Below are 22,966 nucleotides of genomic sequence, written 5' to 3' on the forward strand. Positions count from 1 at the left end.
CTTTAAAAACTTAACCATCATATACGATTGAGCGACGGCACGCAACACAATCAATTACTATCTGAGGACGAATTCGACTTGGATGAAAATCAAATGGAAGAAAAAGCTATAAAACAGGTAGAAATAATTGATCGTTTATTTTTACGAACTGGCGAAGACATAGAAATTAGTAGTAAGGATTTAGAAATATTAGAAAATAATGATGACATGCTAGTTTTTGATTTTCCTGAGTTATCTAATGGTAATAATGTCGTTTCTACTAATGCTGATAATCCTAGACTTGAGAATTTTAAGACCAAGAACTTCTTCTACACTTATTGAAAATAATATTCAAAATGACCCGACTGTTATTGCTCCTAATTTCCCGGTAACTCCAGACTCAGAACTTCAAACTGAAATAAACCGACAGTGGAGAAAGAAGGACGAAGCACTATTGAATTACCGTTATACAATGAAAATAAAAGCTATAATGTAGAGATGTTCAAGAATTCTAAAAGTGCGACAGATATTTTTGTGAAACTTCTAAATCCAATTACCGATCATATCGTTGATCAAAGTAATTTATATGCGACACAAAATAACAAAACACTAAAATTATCTGCAAATGAATTAATGGGCTTTATTGGGATTAACTTTTGCATGGGTTATCATAAATTATCGTCTTATAGACACTATTGGAGTACAGCAAAAGACCTACATTTACAAGTTATTTCCGAAGTTATGAACAGAGATAGATTTAGCGAAATTTTATCAAATATTCATGTAAATGATAATACCGCGATTCCAGTAAATAATAAAGATAAACTTTACAAGTTACGTCCAATGATAGATTCGTTAAATAAAACATTTTCTGAAGCATATAATGGAACTCGCGAGCTTAGCGTGGACGAGTCAATGATTAAGTTCAAAGGACGCAGCAGTCTAAAACAATACAATCCTATGAAACCTATAAAGCGTGGGTATAAGTTATGGTGTATTGCCGATCAAAAAGGATACATATTAAATTTTTCAATTTACCAAGGCAAAAATGAGGCCCTAGAACGAGAATTCGAAGATTTCAATCTGGGAGAAAGAATAGTGCTAAAACTAACCAAGCCATATTGGAAACAGTCCCGAGTTATATTTTTCGATAATTACTTTACTTCTATAATATTACTGGAAAGATTGAAGACAGAACAGAAATTGGCATGTGGCACCATAAGATCTAATCGGAAAGAAATGCCACTTAATTTGATGAAAGAGTCTGCAATTGCACGTGGCGATTACGACTATCGTTTTTCTACATTTGGTATTGGTGTATTCAAGTGGCGTGATAATAAAACTGTGCATTTTGCATCTAACTATCATGGAAACGAAATTACAAGTGTTCTAAGAACGATGAAGGATGGTTCAAAATTAACAATAAAATGTCCTTCGGTGGTAAAAGACTACAATAATTTTATGGGAGGTGTCGATTTAGCTGATAGATATAGATTATTGTACAATGTTGATCGAAAATCAAATAAATTATGGTTAAGAATATTCTGGGGACTCCTGGACATTACATTTGTGAATGCCTACGTCATTTACTGTGAGATGTTTGGTGACACGAATGTTTTGGATGTACGTCGATCCATCGCACATGGTCTTATGGCATCACGGGTGGTATACGGTGCCAATAGATGGAGGTGTGAACTGTGCAGTACACGTGGAATTGAGTCGAGACCAAAATCAAAGTGTTCACATTGTTGAGCATTCTTGTGCAGTAATGAAAATAAAAATTGTTTCAATGAGTACCATGAAGTAGAAACCCTCCCTTCACCCATAAAGTAATCGGCAAATTTATCACGAATTGTAGTAGGTGTTTTTCCTGGATAGATGTCTGTTCTTTCATCTTCATCTTGAAATCCTTCATATGATTATGTGTCTTCAAACCTTAATGAATTACTATCTCGAACACGAACAAAATTGTGTAAAAGTACACATGCTTTTATAATATTTTCAGCGAATGGTTTGGATACATTTAATGGCCTATGAAATATTCTCCATTTATTAGACATAATACCAAAAGCACACTCGATAAACCGACGAGCTACTGAAAGCCTATAGTTAAACACTCTTTTCTTAAATGGTAAATTTTTTCCGGCAGGACGTATTATATTATGACTTAAACCAAACGCTTCATCTCCCACAATTATATATGGCAGTTTAAAGTCACTCGCTTCTGGAAGAACTGAATCTTCGGGAATGGACAGTTCTTTTTTAATAATTTTTTCGTAAAAATTTGAGTTTTTAAAAGTTGACGAATCGCTATTTTTTTCCGTAGTCTCCGATATCTACAGCGATAAGACAATAATTTGCGTCACAAACAGTTAAGAGAACAATTAAAAAAAAATGTTTATAGTTGTAGTATAATGAATCGCTATGTGTTGGTTTGACTAACCTGATGGGTTTTCCTACAATCGCACCAATACAGTTAGGAAAATTTATAATGTTATAATAGAGTTCTGCAATTTCCACCCATTTTTCTTTCGTTGGCTCTGGCAAACATAGGCGGAACTACGGCCTGGGCCATCTGGGCCATGGCCCAGGCTAATTGGTTCCGTGTTAATGTATACATTTGCTAAGAATCTATTGTTTTAAATGTAATAAAAAAAATTAGATATAAATGTAAAAGAAAATTGAGAAATTAACTGTACGTAATAAATAGAATATTTCAAATGTTAAAAATATATTTAGTAGTATTACAGCTGGTCATCAAAATCAAATCATTATCAAAAGTTTTTAAATTATTGATATTTATTTTTAGAAAATGTCACTGCGAGTCTCGCCGTATTATTTTCATTGTTCATACGTTCAGTACCTACGGGTTTTATCTTTTTTTTTATTATCGTTTATCGAATAATCCAAATATAGACATTATAAGGTTATTAGTTTAAATAGTTTAATATTTTTTGTTTATTTGACGACCATACCTACTGGTGAACGGACTGAGGATACAGATGCATGGTTAGCAAAATGGACAAGTAAGTTATTAATTTTATATTTATTTTAAGTGTTAAATTTAATTAATTGTATACTAAAGCATTACTAGATGTAAGATCTAGGTATTTATTATCTAGCAGGCCCTATTTTTATGTGCACCAACTCGCTTATTGCATACAGACTAACAGCAGTTAAGCCTTTAAAGAACTACAATCATTTTATAGTAAAAACCATTTTAATTATTTTATTTTTAGTGTTATTGATAATAAAACAGTACAATATATGTAACATAAATGTAAAATGTAACATTATTATTCATTATTTATTACTTATTCATTTTGCACAGTTGTTCACAATTGAATTACTAGTTCTATTATATTATATTACTAACAAAAAAAAAAAAATAAATATTTCAAGTTTTTTAATACATATTTTGCTAAAAAAAAAAAAAAATCATAAATATTAACATATTTTGACTTTTATTACATAACAATCCGCGCCCTAGTTATAAAATTGTATACACTAATATTGATTCTAATCTTGTCCATATTACAATATAAAACGATTTTATAAATTGTTTAATAATATACAGAATTGTCTAGGACAGGCATAATATATTCTAAAATCTATATATTGGTTGGTTTTTAGATATATTATCCGAAAAAGTCCAAACAAGGAATCAGTAAATTCCAATTTAAAAACTGTTGAAGTTCAAAATACCACAGCAATTGCATTGCCTTCTGATCATTTGAAATCCGAAAATTTGAAGTTGCAAACATCTTTCATTGAACATAATGACCTAGCTTTACCATTACCATCTGATCGTTTAAAAAGACACTCAAAATTACTCAAAGGGCCCTGCCAAGTCCACTTATCTCTTTATCCAAGAGTAAAATTCGGGGATCGATTTCGTTCTTTTCAAAAATCATGGTACGAAACTTTTAAATGGTTAGAATACAGTGAAAGTATAAACGCAGCATTTTGTTTTTGTTGTCGAGCATTCTCTTCGAATAATATAATTAAAAAAGGTCATATCGATCAATCGTTTATAAAGAAAGGTTTTACTAATTGGAAAGGTGCCACTGAAGCTTTTAGACTACACGAGAAGTCACAATGTCATATTGATAGTGTGATGTCGTGGGAACATTTAAAAAAAGGAATTCCCATTGATGTTAAGTTGGATAAACAAAAAGAAATCACATTAGCAGCTCGTGAAAAAATACGTTTAGAAAACCGGGACATCATCAAACGTTTAATTGATGTTATAATTATATTAACCAAAAGCGGAAGTTCATTCAGAGGACATCTTGAGCATGAAGATAATGTGAATAAAGGACTATTTTTTAGAAATCGTAGATCTACTCAAACGATACGATCCTATTATAAAAAATCATTTAGAACATGGGCCTAAGAACGCACACTATTTGAGTGGAAAGATTCAAAATGAATTAATAGCCTCAGTTCATAATGTGATGTTTCAAGAAATATGCAAGAGGTTAAATGGTCAACAGATTGCAGTTATGGCTGATGAGACTAGTGACTGTGGTCTCATTGAGCAAATGGCAATCGTAGTAAGATATTTTGATGATGTAGAAAATAAACCTATCGAATTATTCATCTCTCTGGAGCGTCTAGAAACTACTGATGCACAATCCATTTTTAATGTTTTAAACACAATAGTCCATAAGTTAAAACTCGATTGGCTCTCTGTTTCTTCCGTTTGTTTCGACGGCGCAGCCGCAATGGCAGGTCATATTTCTGGAGTTCAATTCCGATGTAAAGAAAAAAAACTCTAAAATATTATACGTACACTGTTTTGCTCATTGCTTAAACCTTGTACTTGTAGATTCTTGCATTTCGCGTAAAGAGAATAGTATGATTTTTGATTTTTTTTGGAACAGTTCAAATAATATACAATTTTATTGAAGGCAGTCCATCTCGACACGCGGTTTTTGAATAAATTCAAAAAAAGTGTTGGTGTAAAATTAAAGACTTTAAAATCCCTTTCAACAACTAGATGGGCTTGTAGGGCAGAAGCTGTAACAGCAATTCGAGACACTTCTCGGTTATAATTCAGACAGTTAATGAAATAAATTATTCAACTAAGCAACCAGAAATAAAAGCTAAAGGAAAAGGTATTATTTCCCAATGCTTAAATTTTAATTTTATCATCTGTCTCGAACTGATGCATCCTATTCTACAGTTGATTGTAAAAGTTAGTAGAGTACTTCAAGATCCCAGATTAAGTATTTTGACAGCTTTGGAAGAGATTAAGTGTCTTCGTTTGGCAATAGAAAATATGCGTTCCGATAGTTTATTTTATGATGATATTTATGATCAAAGTCAGCACATTTGTGAAGAACATGGCGTAAACATACCATCAGTCAGACCTAGAAAACTGCCTGCACGTAGAGATGAAAATTGGAAAAATCAGTTTGTATTTGAGACCAAGAAAGAGGAAATCCGAGTTTCTACAATGTATCCATTGATTGATTCATTAGTACAAGGAATTGACGAACGTTTTAATCAAGAAAGCACTTCAATCATTACTGGTGTGGGGAAAATGTTAAAATTTGAATTGAGCAAAGATGACATTAATTTATTGACAAATCATTTTGATTTATCAAAGGACGAATTTGTAAGTGAAATACATCTTTTGAAGGCACGAAACAAAGATGATATTCTTACTAATAAAGACTGTGCATTTTGGTTAAAATGGTTACGAGAAAATGGTATTGAGACCATTTTTTTTCAGCATAGAAAAGTATTAAAAGGTTTCTCTGTCATACCAGTCACAAGTGCTTCGTGTGAAAGAGCTTTTTCGAAGCTAACACATATTAAAACTAAGCTACGGACGACAATGACTCAAGGGCGATTGGAAAATTTAATGCTTCCATATATTGAACAAACCATGGCAAAAAATGTCGACATTAATGATGTGATCGAAGAATTTAAAAGAATGGTCCCATATGAACGTCGTTTAGCTTTATAAGTCTTAACTTTAAGATACAATTTTAAATATTATTAGTATCTGTATTTCACATGAAACATTTTAGTTTATATTATTACTTATAAGTGATACAATTTTAGATTTATAACATTCAATAATTACCTATGTTATATACAGTTGTATTGTAATAAAAAAAAACATTAATGTTCCATATATCACTCTCCACCCTTATTTCTTTTGAGTATGATAGGTGAAAAATGACTCTCATGAGTGGCTCAGTCTAATTAAAATGTCTAGTTCCGCCTATGCTGGCAAACATACATTTTTTAAATTATCCCAAATTGCAATACAAGTCTCTTGTATAATATTACTCAATGTAGATACTCCAGTTCTGTAATCGTAATGAAGTTCTGTTAATGTACATCCTGACGCAAGATACCTGGAAATAAAGAATATTCGATAAATAACAAAAAATTTCTTAAGACACTTCTACTAAATTTTATTTATATAATTTAATAAAAATAATTAACCTACAAACAAAATATAAATTATGAAATGTTTTACACTATAGTGCAAGAGTTACCAAGGAAATGGAAGAATTTGAGAAACTCATTTTCTAGAGAACATGCTAAAAGAAAGAATTTGAAATCTGGGTCAGGAGGAAGTACATGGAAAACATATGTTTATTATAATCAATTATCGTTTCTTTCTTCTTGTGCAGCACATAAGCTAACAACTTCAAATTTAAGTTCAACACATGATTCTCCAGATGAAAATGAAAATGACATTGAAGAAGTTAATAGCGACTTGAATGAAACTACCGGAGAAGTTTTAGAAAATGTTTTACGTCACAAGCCCGCTAAAAAGCAAAAAAACTGTTGAAAATGAATTTTTCAACTCTGTAACAAAAGTTTACAAGAAAGGGAGCGCAGAGAAAAAGTATACATGGAAGATCCAGATCGCTTGTTTATGTTGTCACTTGTTGATGACCTTAAGCAAGTACCTGCCCATTTAAAAATGTCAGTAAAATCGAATATTATGCAAGCTATATCTAATGGATTGCAGATGCAAAAAACCTCTAGGTATGACGTTGAATTTTGATCCATATTGTCAACTTAATAAGCAGTATCCTCATGTCACCCTTAATTCACCATACACAAAATAATACTCAATATCACCGACCACTATCCAGTTTTCAACAACTGAATGTCTACTTTTTGTGTACAGTGGCAAGATTCTTGTAGCCGGCCACAAAGTGTCTCGTCTGAAAGCGCTCCAATGGCTTTTTTCGTACGCCTCTGATATCGCTGACGCTCATTCTCTTTTACCGCGTTTTCAATTTCGTTCATTATATTACCGATAACACTGATAATGACTGGATATAAATACAAATTTATTGACGTCAGTCGTACGTATTGAATACCGCGCGATAGCAACCCAACGAATAAAACGAACAATAGTTGAAACAAGACGATGGAATACGTACTAGTAGTAGTATTAGGGGGCTTCTGAGTCCATTTTTTCAAGATTTTTTTTTTAGTTTTTAAAATATATCCAGGGTATCCAGGGCTTCTGAGTCCATTTTTTTTTTCAAACATTATATTCGTTGGTTTTGAGTCCATTTTTTTTTTAACATTCTATTTGTAGGTTTTGAGTCCATTTTTTTAACGTTCTATTTGTAGGTTCTGAGTCCATTTTTTTTTAACACTTAACGACTTAACTTGAATTAAATCGGTAAAGTCATATTATTAAGTACTAGGATCCTAGCAATATTATTAAATACCACGGTCAGTAGTAGTAGTAGAATCATATATACACGACATTTTATTTACTTTGAATGTCAGTTAATTCGGTTTAACAACTGTAGAATATAGAACTATTAAGGAGGGATATTAAAAACTAATAATCACGTTTAAATCGACGACGACGACGGTATCTATTAAAGAAGAAAATAATAGTAAATCATAGTTATCAAAGTTTTATGTTTATGTTTTTATTTTTTATTTTAATTTTTTTTTTTCAACATTTCTATACCTTAACTTGAATTAAATCGGTAAAATAATATTATTAAGTACCAGGATCCCAGCAATATTATTAAATAACACGGTCAGTGGTAGTAGTAGTAGTAGTAGTATCATATCTATACAACATTTATTTACGTTCAATGCCACTTAATTCAGATAAAACTAATAATGATGTATACATCGACGACGGCGGTATCTATTATATTAGAAAATAATAGTAAATCATAGTTATCAAAGTTTTATATATTTATTTATGTTTTTTTTTTTTTTTTTCATGAAGTATCAGTCTACTACTAACTATTGTGTGGTAAGTCTTATATTTTGTTTAATTAATTTTTTTTAATTTAATATCTTATACTAAATTAATCTTTTCATTATAAATTCTTAAATAAATTGTACAAGTGATTTTAATGAATTATCAAATTTATTTTCAACTTTTTTTATTTTCAGAATACTTTAATTAAAAAACTATTAGAATGGCTATTATAGATGTTCAATGTATTCTTGGAGTAAATAATAAATATTTTATGAAGAAGATGTCTATAGTAGACATAGAATCATTAGCTATTCAACATTGGATATTTAAGCATACTTCAATTAAACAAGATACAAAATCTCAAAATGTTAAAAGATGGTTGATGAGGTATTATCATGAAATTCCTCTCGAATACGGAGACGTAGACTGGTGAACTCAACGAGATTTTAAAATCGTTAAAATTTGACTGTATACATGTGAAAGGATTACAAAAACAACAGATTTTACAAAAGTTCATATCAAACATTACAATAATAAATTTAGAAGACCTTGAATGTCCGCTGTTAAATCAATTACAAACTGATAATACTCTACCTCGATGTATTTATCATAAAGATTCAAGTTCTTGTAACTTTTACAAAACGGTTACAATCACTTAATAAATTTCCATCATCTTTACCTGATAAATTACAACTATCAGAGGCAGGATTTTTCGGTAAAACTAGAGATTCAGTTCAATGTTTCTATTGTGGTTTAATATTAAGTAATTGGCTTAATGGAGATTGTCCTTTTCGTGAACATGCAAAATTTTCAAACAATTGTACTTTCTTATTATTAAGTAAAGGTGTTAATTTTATAAACGATGTTACTAATAAATTTAAGTATAAGAATTTAAGTTTTAACTGTTGTAACATGCATAATTATTCTCCATGTGATGAAGTTGATAATTAAAAATATGATATTTATTTTTATATTATGCATGAGTAAATATATTTTATAAATATAATTATATTCTACTTATATGGTTTAATTTGTATGCTAAAAATATTATGTTCATTTTTATATTATGTATAAGTATATATATTTTATAAATAAAATTATATTCTATTTATATAGTTTAATTTGTATTCAATATATTCGTGAGCATGTAGCCGTGCGGTTTAACGCGTCGATTTTTAACGAGATATGTTAGGTTTAGATAGACGGTGGATTGGATAGGAATATAATATAATATAATGTAGGTATGTATAATATAATTAATAATATATAAATTTAATAAATTCTAGTTAAAAATCGATGTGTTAAAACGCATAATCTATGTGTTCATTTTTATTGTATTTAAATGAGAAACATTCTCATTTTCTATTCAGTTATATGCTATATTTTAAGTAATCAACTACGTTATCAAAAAAAATTATAGTTTAAAATAAAATAATATCAAGAATTAAAAGTGTTCTTTTTTTTTTTTAGTTATAAAATAATTTAATTAATTAGTATAAGAACAATAATATTTTATTATCATGAATCCATCAGTTGTTGATAAATCAACTTTTGAAATTCATAATAAAAAATATGTAACAGTAGGTTATTTAGTAGGAAAAGAAATTTCGGTTGTAATATTAATTGGAACAAGTAAAAATGTTTTTACATTAGATTTATTAAATTGGAATGATTTAATGAATGAAACTAATTTCAATTTAATTTTAAACAATTTACAAAATCGTACAAAGTCGTCAGTTTCGTTAAATGAAAATCTATGTTATTCAATAAATGCAAAATATTCTTCAATTACATTGAGATTAGATAATAATTCAATTACATTAAGTATTATCGATTTATGTCGTCTTAAACAAATTCAAATTTGTATAGATTCCTACATTATAGAAAAGCAGAAGAAAATTAGTTTTTATCAAAACTGTTTCAACCTATTTTATAACTCTCTTAAACAATCAGTGTCGAGTCTTCCCATCAGCTGTCAATTAAATGCTTTTATTTATCAATATATACAGAATTATGTTTACGATACTAACTTGGAAGGAATGTCATTGATATGTGAAATACAACAATACCAATTTGCTACTTTATCAAATTTAATATTAAAAGATTTATATCAATAAATATTATGTTATTTGTATCATGAAAGATATATAATATTAGATTTTTTAATGATTTATTTTATTTTTATGTAATAACAGTTTTTTATAAGTATTATAATATATATTATAATAAAATAATATTAAAGTATACAAGTAAGTATAAAATGTTCATATTAACTTTACCTTGTTTTTTTTTTTCATAGTGTTTATCCCTTCAATGCGCGATATTTTTTTTTTTTATCGATTAAAATTTTATAAACTAATTAATCTTTGAGGAGTTCGGGTAAAATAATTTAAAAAATATTGGAATAATAGTTTTTTGTAGAAAACGAATTTTCAGTTTGTTGCAAATATGCAACATTGCGCGCCAAAGTCATAAATATTTTTAATACAACTATATTCATTCCATCTTGGATATATTTTTATTAATTATAAGAATAAATCATAATAACAAAAAAAATTCATAATAAAATCATAATAACAATAAACTTTTGAATTAAGATTATAAAAATATGTAAATAGTAATAAAAAACATAAATAATAATATCTTATATGATAGCACCTTTTATCACATAAAATATAATAGGTTGTATTTTGAGATCATTGTGTATGAAACTTTCCAAAACAGTCTTTATTTTTTGCTATACATAAATAACAATTGCACTTAGTACATTTTATGTATGTGAAACCCTTACATTGAGGAAACTTACAGCGTCCTCTTTTGTCTTGTCGTCTTGGAATATGACCAGTGTTATCGGTTCTGGAATCTTTGGTAGGGATATGTGTAGGCCTGGTTCTATTTATCCTTTTCATAAGAGCTTCCAAAGAATTTGATCGCCTACCTCTTGTTGGTGTACAAACTCCAGTACTAGTGAGTGTAGAACCGATTTCTGCTCTCCAGTTAGCTAATGTGTAGTTCACCAGCTCATTGTTTTTATGTCGACACCTTTTGTACAAAAGCCATGAATTTACTATGGAAACATCAATAAAATGATACAATAACCAAATATACCATTTTCTTGATCGAAGCTTAATTTTGTATCTGCCTATCAAGCCATCTAACAAGTCAACTCCTCCCATAAAACGATTGTATTCTTTTATAACAAAAGGACAATCCACATCTACTCTCGTTTTAATTTGCCGATCGAAACGTTTCAACATACTTTTGGGTTCAGCACCAGCATATGTAGATAACAAAGTTACAATTTTATTATCCTTCCAGGTTGTTATGGATAATGGTGTTGACTTATATGAACTAATTCTCTCTGCAATAAATCCACGCTTTTCTTTCTTCATTTGTTTTTCATCTGGAAATTGATTATTGGGAACTCTATTTCGCCGAACAGTACCTAGACCTAATATACCTCTATCATAAAGATGTTCCATTAATGGCACTGATGTATAATAATTGTCAAAATAAAGCCTATGGTTTTATTATTTGGAACATCTTTAGTCAAGCGAATTACCACATTACCACTAGCACCAATATCAATGTCATTAAATTTGGGATAATTTTCCTGCCCTGTATACACTTCTAGATTATATGAGTACCCTTTATAATCACATAGTACAAACAGTTTGTAACCCCACTTATGGGGTTTGTTGGGCATGTACTGTTTTAAAATATGTCTTGCTTTAGTTGAACACATTTGTTCATCTAACGATAGGTCCCTTGAATAGGGTATTTTACCAAATTGTTTGTTCAAATAACTGACAAGCGGTCTCAGTTTAAAAAGTCGATTATAATTAGGGTCAGCTCTTGGTAACATCTCTTCATTATTGTTGAAATGTAAGACTGCCCGAATTGCTTCAAAGCGTTTTTGACTTAGAGCATTGTATATAGGGGCAAAACCTAAATGTGTGCTCCAATAATCCCTTACTTTAAGAACATGAATAACAGAGGAATAAACATATATACCCACAAATCTTTTTAACTCAGGTATGGTAACATCAATAGGTTTATTTGGATTTTTTCTGGACGGAGAACAATTCAGTTTGTTTTTGAATATTTGTGTATAATTCGTCAGTAAAAAATAGAGAAAAAAATTGTAAAGGAGTAGATAATTGAGCTATATTGTCAGGTAGAGGTACATTAGTATGTGGTCTTGTATTTTCATCAAATATCAAACTTCCTTTTTTACACTTCATATTTTTGATATCCACTGGACGAGGTGTTTGTCTAACTGGTATACGGGATTGACTTACTTGAGGACGAGTTTCGTTTACTTGAGGACGAATTTGCCTTACTGGACTAGGAGATTGATTTACTGGAGGTGTTTGTGCAGTTTCAGGAATTATAAAATATTGATTACCTTCATCAGTTACAAACTCTACTGGAAGGTTTTAAATGTCTAAATAATTTTCATTATCATCAAGATTTTCGTCTTCAATAAGATTTTCATCATCTGAATTCTCGAGCTCATCTTCACTAACGTCCCAGTTTGCGAGTAATACACCTATTTCTTCCTCATTTATGTTGTCTGAATTATTAATTTTTTCAATATAAAAAGTTGTAACACATCCTGTTATAAAATAAAATAAATAAGAAATATTATACACTTACGCGCAATGTTGCATAAATGCAACAATCTAATAATGATCAATATATCAATAATACCGTAACTTGAAAAACATTAAAGTAATTCTAAATTCAGTTCTATCCCTTATAGTTATATCCCTTACGATAATTTAAAATTAGACTTTGAAAAAAATAATTTTACTGTACTATACAATATGTATACATCGTTTCAAGAATCTTATTATGAAAAAGGAGAACGAAATCCAATATTAAGTCCTTCAGCATTTAAATAAACTGCACCAATTGTTGTTGTAGACGCATCAAAGCAAAATGATGAAAGTACAGCTTCTACTGTTGATGTTAGTATCGAAATTGATGCTTCAGAAAACCTTAATGGTGTGACTGCTTATTGTATTTTAATTCATGATCGTATTATTGAATATGTACCATTAACTAGAGAGATAAGAAAACTTGTATAGGATTTTTTATGTACTTTACGTGTTTATTATAAAATATATTTATATTTTTTATATTTGAAAAAATAAATATAGAAAATTTTTTACTGAATAAATTGTTTTATTTTAAAATTGAAAAATGAACCAAGAAACCTCCTTGATATATTTTAAAAACTAAAAAAATGGACTCAAAAGCCCCTAATACTACTACTCGGGTACGTTATCGCGCTGTTATCGTAATGGTTGTTATTGCATGGTTTTAAAAATTGTCGGTTATGTTTTCCAGTAAAAGTTTAAGTCATGTTCTCAGTGCCACAACGTTCATTGATTTCGAGTGTTTTTTAGTTTTGTGTGGTGAGGCATTTTATCTTCATTGTGGTGTCCGGCGGCCATAGATTTCGTGGTGAATGTCGTCGGCACCGATTCGCTCTCTTCTATGTGTCTTCGTAGTGTGCACATCTAATTTTCATTTGTCAATCTTTTATACGTCCGCAACCATTTTCGTACAACCCACGTTGTCAAATAGTATCATTTTCGTTTGTGAATCGACCGTCTGGTAAAGTATCGTTTGAGGCAATCTGATATTGTCCAGCGATTAATTCATTGTCTTTTCAGTTTGCCAGCGGTCGCTTTGTGATTGACGTGGTTTCCATTCATTGTGTCATTGTCCAGGTCTGTGGACCATTGCAGTTTTTTATAGGTGACTGTGTTTGGGTGGTCGCACGTACCAATTCTGTGATTTATTTTTATTTATACACTGCGGGTGTGCCGTCGTAGGCGATTGTCTAGTCACAGGGTTGGTGCGGTCGCGTGGATGAAATCAGCCATTCAACATAGTCACATGTGAGTATTGGTTGACCATATTTATGTTATATTTGTCATTGTGTAAAGGCCGACGGGCCTAGCCGTCGAAGGCAAATTATTATTTTTCCATTAGTTATATTTATATTATTATTTTTCATTATTTATATATATATTTATTGCATTGTGCCAACCAGACAACATAACATATTTATCAAATTATACAGTCTGCTACAAAGAGTATATTAATAAGTACATTTATTTATTTTATCTAATACAATTTATTTATTATTATAACCAGCAAAAAGGCGAACAAGCCAGCCCTACATTATTGTAAGGCACTTGACGCGCCGACAGTAATAATAGGATCAAACATATTAAGCATTTCAATTGCTCCAAGAAAATGACCATTACTTTTAATAAATAAAACATCTGATGAAATCATCATTTGATAACATACGATAGTAATAATTTGCAGTAAACCTTCTTTTTTTACCATTTTCATTATTAGTAATCGGAAAATCATAATTCTCTACTCTTACGGGTTCTAGTTTTACAATTTCATACTTATCTGTATTAGTCAATAATCAAGGTCGATTAGCGGGATCACTCCAATCATAAGATGTTGTATTCACATCACAAATAGGCTATTTTTCATTTGTTTGAACAAAACTTTCCAGTTTTTTGTTAATGTTCTTCATTAAAATGACATCAACATCGACTAATTTAATCTAAAAATTATATAAATGTCTGTTAAACTGAATATTTTACCGATTGTTAAAAATAAAAAATATGTATGTTCTCTAAAGGTAATCTTTCTTTTAACATAGTACCAGGTCTACAAAACTGATACCCTGGTATATGAGATTCGAATGGAAGCTTATTTATATAAGTATTTACGAAGCCTTTAATAGATTTTAACTTTTGTGTTGGACGCATTATTTATAACTGTCTATATATTTTAAAACTAGTATTTATATATAAAAAAAAATAAAAATGAAATTAATCGAGCAAAAGATAAATTATGCATTGATAATGTTGATGTACAAATTGTTAAAAAAACCATCAAGACACGGACCATTATTACCAAATAGTATTTGTGGAATATTGGTCGGACTTTCAGGATCGGGAAAAACAAATGTTATATTTAATCTTATAACTAATAGAAATGGATTAAAATTTGAAAATATTTATTTATTCTCTAAAATACCTGAACAAGAAAAATATATACTATTAAAAATATAATAAAGTATTAAAGGTGTTCATTTTTTACATATTTACAAATGCAAATAAAGTTATAAAATCTAGTTTAGTTAAAAAAAATTCAATTTTTATATTTTATGACGTTATTTATTTTTTATTTTTTTATTTATTTTTAAATATAAATGGACGTAAGTCCTTAACAATATTTTGTGCGTATACACGGTAATAGTAATACAATGATGTTATAGTAATGACAAATAACAATTTAAGATACATTATACAGTTGTAAGTTACAATTAATATAGACAAGATAACGAAAAGGGAAATAGCAACAAAGAAAGATATAGGGCGAGACATGCTAAACAAAATCAAAGGTAATGGAATTACCCGCAGCCATTAGGATATTAGAAGAACAGTTTATCATATAATTTGTTTTATATGGGACAGGATAGAATAAATCACTGCATCTTGAATTAAGGTGATTTACTTTAAAACGTATGTGGGAAAGGAGCTCATCACAATCGATATTCCCTAAGAGTAAATTATGTAAAAATTTGGATAGTAATAAAGTGCGTCTAGTTTTGAGTGGAAGGAGATTAATAAATGATAGTACTGAATCATAGGAACCATGAGGTGGCCTATAAATATTAAACTTGAAGGAGATGAAACGGAGGAAGTTATTTTGAACTGATTCGTTCGCATCAATCTGTTTAGAAGTGTTATTAATCCAAATTAATGGACAGTATTCTAGGTTAGAGCGAACAAGGGCACATAATAAAACCTTTCTTTAGAGATAGTGGATCTCTGAATGATCCACAAGTTCTTTTGATAAAAGGTTGCGCATTGCCTTATTTTTTATCATTTCAATATGGTTGAAAAATTTGGTTTAGAATCGAAAATGACACTTAGGTCTTTAAAGTTTGGTAATAATTCAATATAAATTCCGGAAAAATGATAATTATAATTTATGACATTTTTGCTTAGGCTAAATCGCATAAATTTGCATTTATCAATGTATAATAATAGGCGATTGGTTGAGCACCAAGATTGAATGTTGTCAATATCATTTTGTAAGTCAAGAGCGTCACCTTGGTTGTTAATTATTTTTACCAGTTTAAGGTCATCAGCAAAAAAAAAACACGAGAATTATTTATGACATCCGGAATGTCGTTTATAAAAATATTAAAAAGTAGAGTAGAAAGGTGATCTTGCGGGACTCTTGAAGGTACATTAAATTGATCTGATTCAAAGTTCTTATGTTTAACAATTATATTACAGTTTGAGAGAAAAGAGCGAAACCACGAAAGCAGAGGGTCAGAGAACCCAAACAGTTTTAATTTCAAAAATAATATTTCATGGTTTATGCTATCAAATGCTTTAGACATATCAGTGTAAATAATATCGGTTTGCGAATGGGCTTCGAAAGAGTCAAGTATTATTTGTTTAATGATAGCTAGATTGCAATTAGTTGATCGCTTAGGTCTAAAACCATATTGATGGTGGGAGAAAAATATGGAACAATAATTATTAATTTTAGTAGAAATTAGTTTTGAAAAAAGTTTAGGAATTACTGATATTTTTGATATTGGACGATAGTTGGAAACATTTGTCGGGTCACCTTTTTTAAAGAAAGGGTAAATAAGAGTTTTACCATAGGTCGGGGAATATACCGTTTTGGAGCGATAAGTTAAAAATATAGATTAAAATTGGTGTTAGTATAAATCTACAATTGTAGAGAAAAAAAAGGCTAGAATGTTATTGGGACCGACGCTAAAACTGACAGGGAGAGCGGAAAGCTCGTTTAAAACATCGACCTCCGTAAGCGATATAGACGAAAAGGAAAATGAATGATTACTATAAAAAAACATACTTAGAGAATTATTAAAACAGGGAACAGAATTGGTATGTTTGTCTGGATGAGGGTAATTTTTAAAGAAAAATTTAGCAAATAAGTTAACAATATCATATCCATTATCAGCTGACGCTGTATCAAGCGTAAGGAGATTTGGTATTGAATTATTATTTTTACAATTATTAACGTATTTCCAGAAAGACTTTGGGTTTAATTTGACAGATAGTTGAACTTTATTAATATAGTTGTTAAAATCGTGTTTATCATTTCTTTTACAATTAGCTCTCAATCGGGAAAAGCTATTATAATCTGATGGGTCTTTAAATTTTTTATACAAAGAATGAGCAATTTTTTTTATGTGATAACAATATTTTTAGATCGGTAGAATACCAAGAAGGAAATCTTTTTGGCAAAACACGCTTTTTTCGGTACAAAGGTATTAATTGCTTTGTTTAAACAATTATAGAGGTGGTTAACTAATTCATTAAGGCTAAAGTTAGAAAAAGTATTATAAGATAAATTATCAGCTAAAAATTTAACAATATCAATATAATTACAATGTTTAAAATCATAAAAACAAACAATCTGTTGGCTTTTGTAAATTGAACTGATTATAATCAATAGTAACGTTAAAAGCTGGGTGATGCTTATCTAATGGTAATAGTGGCTCAGGATCGTTAGATATATTAAGGTGAACGTTTGATAAGACTAGATCTAAAGTTACATCATTTACGTTAAGAACATGATTAAGTTGATTAAAGTTGAAGTAAGATAGCATATTTACAAAATAATATTCAACTTGAGAAGTGCAATTAATTGGAAGGGATAAATGAGTCCAGTGATTTGATGCTAAATTAAAATCCCCTAATATTATAAATTTTGCAGATGGATAGGCTAAGTATAGAAAAAACATTTTCATACGTTATTAATAGGGAACAGGGAGGTATATAAATGCAGCCAATAATAAAAATTGTGTCATCTATCTATAAATGTACAAAAACAGCTTCAATATTATTGATAGAGGTATTTAACTTTTTACATTTAAATGTATTTTTTACCAAAATTAAGACGCCCCCACCATAAGAGCGGTTACTGTTTAACGGTGATCTATCACAGTGAAAAATTATAAAATTAACAAAGTGGAATTCAAAGTTACATATAGCAGGTGAAAGCCATGTTTCTAATTTAAGTTTTAATTCATGTTACTAATTTTAGAGACCATGCTCCTAACATTTTGATAGTAGGGTTGAGTTGGTGACTAGTTTTTTTGAACCGCAGAGGAGACGATGGCTGGTTGACCCTTAAAGTATTTTGTTGTTAGATTTTGCTCACCTTTTGATATTCGAACATTTAACTGGTTGCGTAGATTACGAAGAAATTCTCGCTGATAAGATGCCTTGTGAGTCTAATATCTTTAAAATTCTGATCAGATTTCAGTTTACGTGATAACCCGAGAATTTTGAATACATTTAAGGCCGCTTGCAGTTCAATTTTCAGTGGACGAGACTTGTTATTAGGTTTGCCTAGACGACTAATTTTTGTCGGTTTAATGTCTGTTCCGAGTTTATTAAAAAATGCGTGTTATTGAATCAGTATCAGTGGTATTATTGTGGCTAGATTGTTCATGCACATTAAATAGGATAATATTTTTTAGAACGATTTTGACTGTCGATAAATTCATGTCATGATTATCGTTGGACTTAAGAGCAGCTGATTCCAACAGGTCGACACGGTCTTTAACAGCAGTCAAATCATTACGAAGTACAATATTTCCGTTTTTGATACTCGATAATTGAGAGAAGATTTCGTGGAGTTTATTGTCGAAAAAATTAAGTTTTTCATTTTGTTTATTGACCAGATCAATAAGTTTGGTTTGTTCAGCGCGTAGGTTATCGAGATGAATGATAATTAATTTCAAGTCGGATTCGGTAGTAGAAAGGGGAGTAAGCGGTTGAATAGAGTTACCAGCGGCAAAAATAATATTTTTAGATTTTTTAGTACAACTAACACAAGACCATGATTTATTCAAACTATTTAAATAGTCAATATCATCTTGTTTTAACGAAGCGCAAATAATTTAGAGCAGGAATAACACGTAATCGAATCGTTTTGACCACGTTTAATTCTCACGGCACAAGTAACACATAAACCCATGTTATATGTTTGATGTGACGATAAGAGGTAATTACTCGTAAATACTTTTAGAAACGCGGAGCACAACTAAACGGAGATAACACACGTGTGTACGCGTGGTGGTAGTAATGAACTGATTTGTGATAATTAGGGCTCGGATTTATATGTATTAAAAAAAACCAAAATATGTAAATATATATGTAATAATAAATCATTTATATGTGATTAAAAAATGATAATATGGAATACAAAAAAATTACAAAAAATATAAAAAATTTCTTTATAAATGACATTATTAACTAATTTACTTATTTTACTACTATTATTCATTATTTATTTTGATTATCTTGGTCTTGAAAGCAATTAGATACCATATACATGCTCAAATTTTCAAAGTTAAATGATCTACGATTTGGTCGTAACACAGATTTGTACTTACTGAAGGAGCGCTCGACTTCCACCGAGGTAATGGGTGCAAATTTCATATTTGCAATGTCCAAAGCAGTGAGTTCAGCCGGAAATATTACCCCATTCATTTCGCAATGTGCATCTCTAATTAATTTTAGGGAGTCTAAACCTGGATTTTTATGTAATACGCTGTGCATTTTTTTTCTCTTACTGCAACTCCCAAGGGTCCTTGTTCTATGCATTTTTCAGCTTCTTCTATAAATCCTAAACTTTGAACTAAAGTCATTTTTCTTGTTTCTAGTTGTAGTTGTTTTATTGTATCTTCTAAAAATCCAAAATTAACAGATATATAAATTAAATTATTTTTAATATCATCTATATTTAATAAATGTTTCGCTTTTTGAATAGAAACTGCTGAAGTAGAATCCAACGTTGATACAATATATTTTATTTTTTCAAAGTTTTCGCAATAGTATTTGACAGCATTCAACCATGTCCCCCATATAGTAATTATTGGTTCTGGTGGAAGACTCAAATTTGGATACATTTCTTTCAGCTTTACTACACGACTTGGAGAGCTTTTAAAAATATATTTTTGACCTCAGCGATTAACTTGTCTACTTTACTAAATTTAGCTCTAATGGTTTCTCCAATTCTATGAAGTCCACGAGCTAAGCATGTCAAGTGAATCATCTTTGGGTAAAATACATTAATGGCAACTGCGGATTTCAACATATACGGCACTGCATCAGTTAAAAACAATAATACATTTTCGTGTTTCACACCTTTTGGCCATAATAAACTCATCGAATCGTTAAATAGTTTGGCTATGGTTTTGTGGTTTCATTTTTCTAACTGTGCACAATTTAATAAAAATGGTTTAGAAAAGGTTTCACTTAATTTTTCAACAGTAACATTTCCAACCATTCTACCTTCAACTTCTACTGTTTCGTCGATCGAAACCCATATAGGGCCATCTTTAATGATGTTTCTAATAGAATTAAGTGTTTCCTGGTAAATTTCTGTCATGTTATTTTTCCTAAGAGTACTTTCGTCAGGAATTAATTGCCCCGTATACTTTGTTAAAAAAGCATTCAATGATTTATTTTCCAACTTGGAGATTGGAATATCCGCATGTATAAAAGCACGACAAAGTTCGGAATTAAACGAGTTTTTATTACCTGAAGAAGTACTGGCAGAAGTAAAAAACTGCTGTTTGAATTGTTGTCGTCTTATTTTACTCTCTTTGTGTTTGGCGGTCCCTATATGTTGTACTACTAAAAAACGTTGTTCAATGGAAACAGATTTTTCACACGCAGAACAGTACAAAATATCACCATCACTCTGAAAATGTTCGTCTGGAAATTCTAGTACATAGTTTTTAGCTTTTCCAACTTTGGACACTCGAACTTTCGGCATAATTTAACACTAACACGGCCAACTCAAAATTACACGTCTAAATAAACACACGTCCCGTTCGTCGATGTGGGTATACTGACTCGCTGTCAGTACTTCAAACTCAAACACGTATTAATAAATCATTTATTGAGGTAAAAAATGTCGAATATAATATTATATCGACCGTAGATTACGGCCGATTAGTTCAATAATTGGTATTATTTTGTTTACGTACTTTTTGAAACATGGGAAATCATATACAACTATTAATAAATCGTAAACTGTCGAATTATGTAAAAATATGTACTTATGACAAAATATGTAAAATAAAATATAGTTCATTACAATGAAAATCCCTTGAAACGAATTTATCACTTAGCTAAATTAATTTATCAAGTCACAGTAAAAATATGTATTTACATATAAATCCGAGCCCTAGTGATAATCAAACCCCTATTCGTGACTATTTTAGAATGGGACGTCATTCTGCTGCTAATTCAATTTTTTACTTGGTACAGACATATACAAAATTACCAAAACAGTTAATTAGAGACAATGGAAATTTTTTAGTAGTATTGAAACAAGATGATAAGAATTTACATCATATATTCAATGATCATTGTTCTGCAGATATGGATTTTTCAGAGTTTCGAAAAATTTATCATTTATGTTGGAACCGAAAAGATTATGGATTTATGGTTACTGATAAAACTCGTGAAATGGATCAAGGAAGGTATAGATATGGTTTTCATACTTTTATAAATATGAAATAATTTTGTATATAAATAGTTATGTTTTCTTTGTAAAACAATATTTAACCGACGGTGTAAAAACATTCAGTTACTCAAAATGAGTGAGACAAAAAATGTATTAAACAATTTAATTTGTATAAAAAAAATATAAATTTTAAAGTTTTAGACATGAAGAGAGAGAGAGGTATTATTTATTTTAATAATTATTTCCGTGAAACATTTTTTTTTTTTTTTATTAAAATACATATTTACGATCTACACAACAAGTAGTATAATAAGTAAATTTGATAATATAAAACATAAAATGTATAAAACATGACATGTATATCTTGAGGGGGAAAACCGTTTATTGCTAACATGTGGTAGTTGCTGTGTATCTTGGATGGAGTTATAGACTTATAATTTATTTCCGGTTTCAGATGGATCATCATCATCGTCTTCTTCATCTGGAACGTTAGTTAACCCTTTCCGCTCAGTGAGATGAGGAATTAAAAATTCAAGTAAAGCCTCATACTTGTACTTAAAGGTTGATGTAGCCGCCTGTTTAGATTTTGTTTTCCTTTTTTGTCGAGCTCTACGTAGACTGTCTCGAATACCATTCCACTTTCTTTTGCATTCTTCTTCTTGACCTACAATAAAAATTATTAAAAAGTTATTATTTCTTTCAGGTTCTTTGCTACAGGAGATTCTTTCAAAAAAATATCCTTCAGCTACAGGTTGGGAAGAAGAACAGTTTGTTCAATTGTTCATCATACAAGCAAATCAGTCATTAAAGTACTTATGAACGAATTGATGCCAGTTCCGGATGAGGTGAAGTGGAATGAAATAGCAACCGAATTTTGGGAAAGGTGGCAGTTTCTTAATTGTATCAGTGCAATGGATGGCAAACACGTGACAATACAAGCCCCAAAATTGTCGGGAAGTCTGTACTATAACTACAAAAAAAAACGTATTCCATTGTTATTCTAGCTCTAGTTGATCCATGTTACAATTTCATTTAGGTGGAGATGGGTAGCTACGGAAGAAATTTAGATGGAGGCATTTCGTCTAATTCCAATTTTGGTAAAAAACTATCCCGAAATATGCTCAATATTCCAGAGAAATAATGTCTTCCAGGGACAGACATTGAACTTCCAATGGTTATAGCAGCAGATGA

At 30.0% G+C, this 22,966-nt stretch overlaps 5 protein-coding genes and 2 pseudogenes across 5 annotated transcripts; 4 read left to right on the top strand and 3 right to left on the bottom strand.

The window, feature by feature from the left end:
* The first annotated feature begins 477 nt into the window (after nt 1-477).
* On the top strand, nt 478-1,731 carry LOC112690398 (piggyBac transposable element-derived protein 3-like). The gene has a single exon (XM_025564411.1). It carries the CDS (start codon nt 478-480, stop codon nt 1,729-1,731), a length of 1,254 nt encoding a protein of 417 aa, XP_025420196.1.
* A 167-nt stretch (nt 1,732-1,898) lies between these two features.
* On the bottom strand, nt 1,899-2,563 carry LOC112690399. Its single transcript, XM_025564412.1, has 3 exons — nt 2,529-2,563; nt 2,423-2,435; nt 1,899-2,315 (listed from the first exon to the last, which is right to left on the bottom strand). Exons 1-3 carry the CDS (start codon nt 2,561-2,563, stop codon nt 1,899-1,901), a joined length of 465 nt encoding a protein of 154 aa, XP_025420197.1.
* Nucleotides 2,564-2,997: 434 nt separating this feature from the next.
* LOC112690400 (zinc finger MYM-type protein 1-like) lies at nt 2,998-4,760 on the top strand. Its single transcript, XM_025564413.1, has 3 exons — nt 2,998-3,005; nt 3,613-4,253; nt 4,312-4,760. The coding sequence occupies exons 1-3, from the start codon at nt 2,998-3,000 to the stop codon at nt 4,758-4,760; spliced, it is 1,098 nt and encodes a 365-aa protein (XP_025420198.1).
* Nucleotides 4,761-5,149: 389 nt separating this feature from the next.
* LOC112690401 lies at nt 5,150-5,956 on the top strand. The gene has a single exon (XM_025564414.1). It carries the CDS (start codon nt 5,150-5,152, stop codon nt 5,954-5,956), a length of 807 nt encoding a protein of 268 aa, XP_025420199.1.
* Nucleotides 5,957-6,469: 513 nt separating this feature from the next.
* On the top strand, nt 6,470-7,158 carry LOC112690402 (annotated as a pseudogene).
* Nucleotides 7,159-10,890: 3,732 nt separating this feature from the next.
* LOC112690404 (piggyBac transposable element-derived protein 3-like) lies at nt 10,891-12,059 on the bottom strand. Its single transcript, XM_025564415.1, has 3 exons — nt 11,765-12,059; nt 11,001-11,684; nt 10,891-10,931 (listed from the first exon to the last, which is right to left on the bottom strand). Exons 1-3 carry the CDS (start codon nt 12,057-12,059, stop codon nt 10,891-10,893), a joined length of 1,020 nt encoding a protein of 339 aa, XP_025420200.1.
* A 190-nt stretch (nt 12,060-12,249) lies between these two features.
* On the bottom strand, nt 12,250-19,788 carry LOC112690405 (annotated as a pseudogene).
* Between the last annotated feature and the right edge of the window lie 3,178 nt (nt 19,789-22,966).

The sequence above is a fragment of the Sipha flava genome, unplaced genomic scaffold, assembly GCF_003268045.1.
Source record: "Sipha flava isolate LNK unplaced genomic scaffold, YSA_version1 50237_pilon_pilon, whole genome shotgun sequence".
NCBI classification, from domain to species: Eukaryota; Metazoa; Arthropoda; class Insecta; order Hemiptera; family Aphididae; genus Sipha; species Sipha flava.

Bases quoted from the DNA above. Each gene is read 5' to 3' on its own strand.
- LOC112690398 (XM_025564411.1), top strand. From the start codon at position 478: ATGTTCAAGAATTCTAAAAGTGCGACAGATATTTTTGTGAAACTTCTA.
- LOC112690399 (XM_025564412.1), bottom strand. From the start codon at position 2,563: ATGGCCCAGATGGCCCAGGCCGTAGTTCCGCCTAT.
- LOC112690400 (XM_025564413.1), top strand. The intron at 4,254-4,311 runs GTTCATTCAGAG...ACTATTTTTTAG, and splicing joins TATATTAACCAAAAGCGGAA to AAATCGTAGATCTACTCAAA.
- LOC112690401 (XM_025564414.1), top strand. From the start codon at position 5,150: ATGCATCCTATTCTACAGTTGATTGTAAAAGTTAGTAGAGTACTTCAA.
- LOC112690404 (XM_025564415.1), bottom strand. From the start codon at position 12,059: ATGTTACCAAGAGCTGACCCTAATTATAATCGACTTTTTAAACTGAGA. The intron at 11,685-11,764 runs GTAATGTGGTAA...ATTATACATCAG, and splicing joins CATTGATATTGGTGCTAGTG to TGCCATTAATGGAACATCTT. The intron at 10,932-11,000 runs GTAAGTTTCCTC...ATTTATGTATAG, and splicing joins ACAAGACAAAAGAGGACGCT to CAAAAAATAAAGACTGTTTT.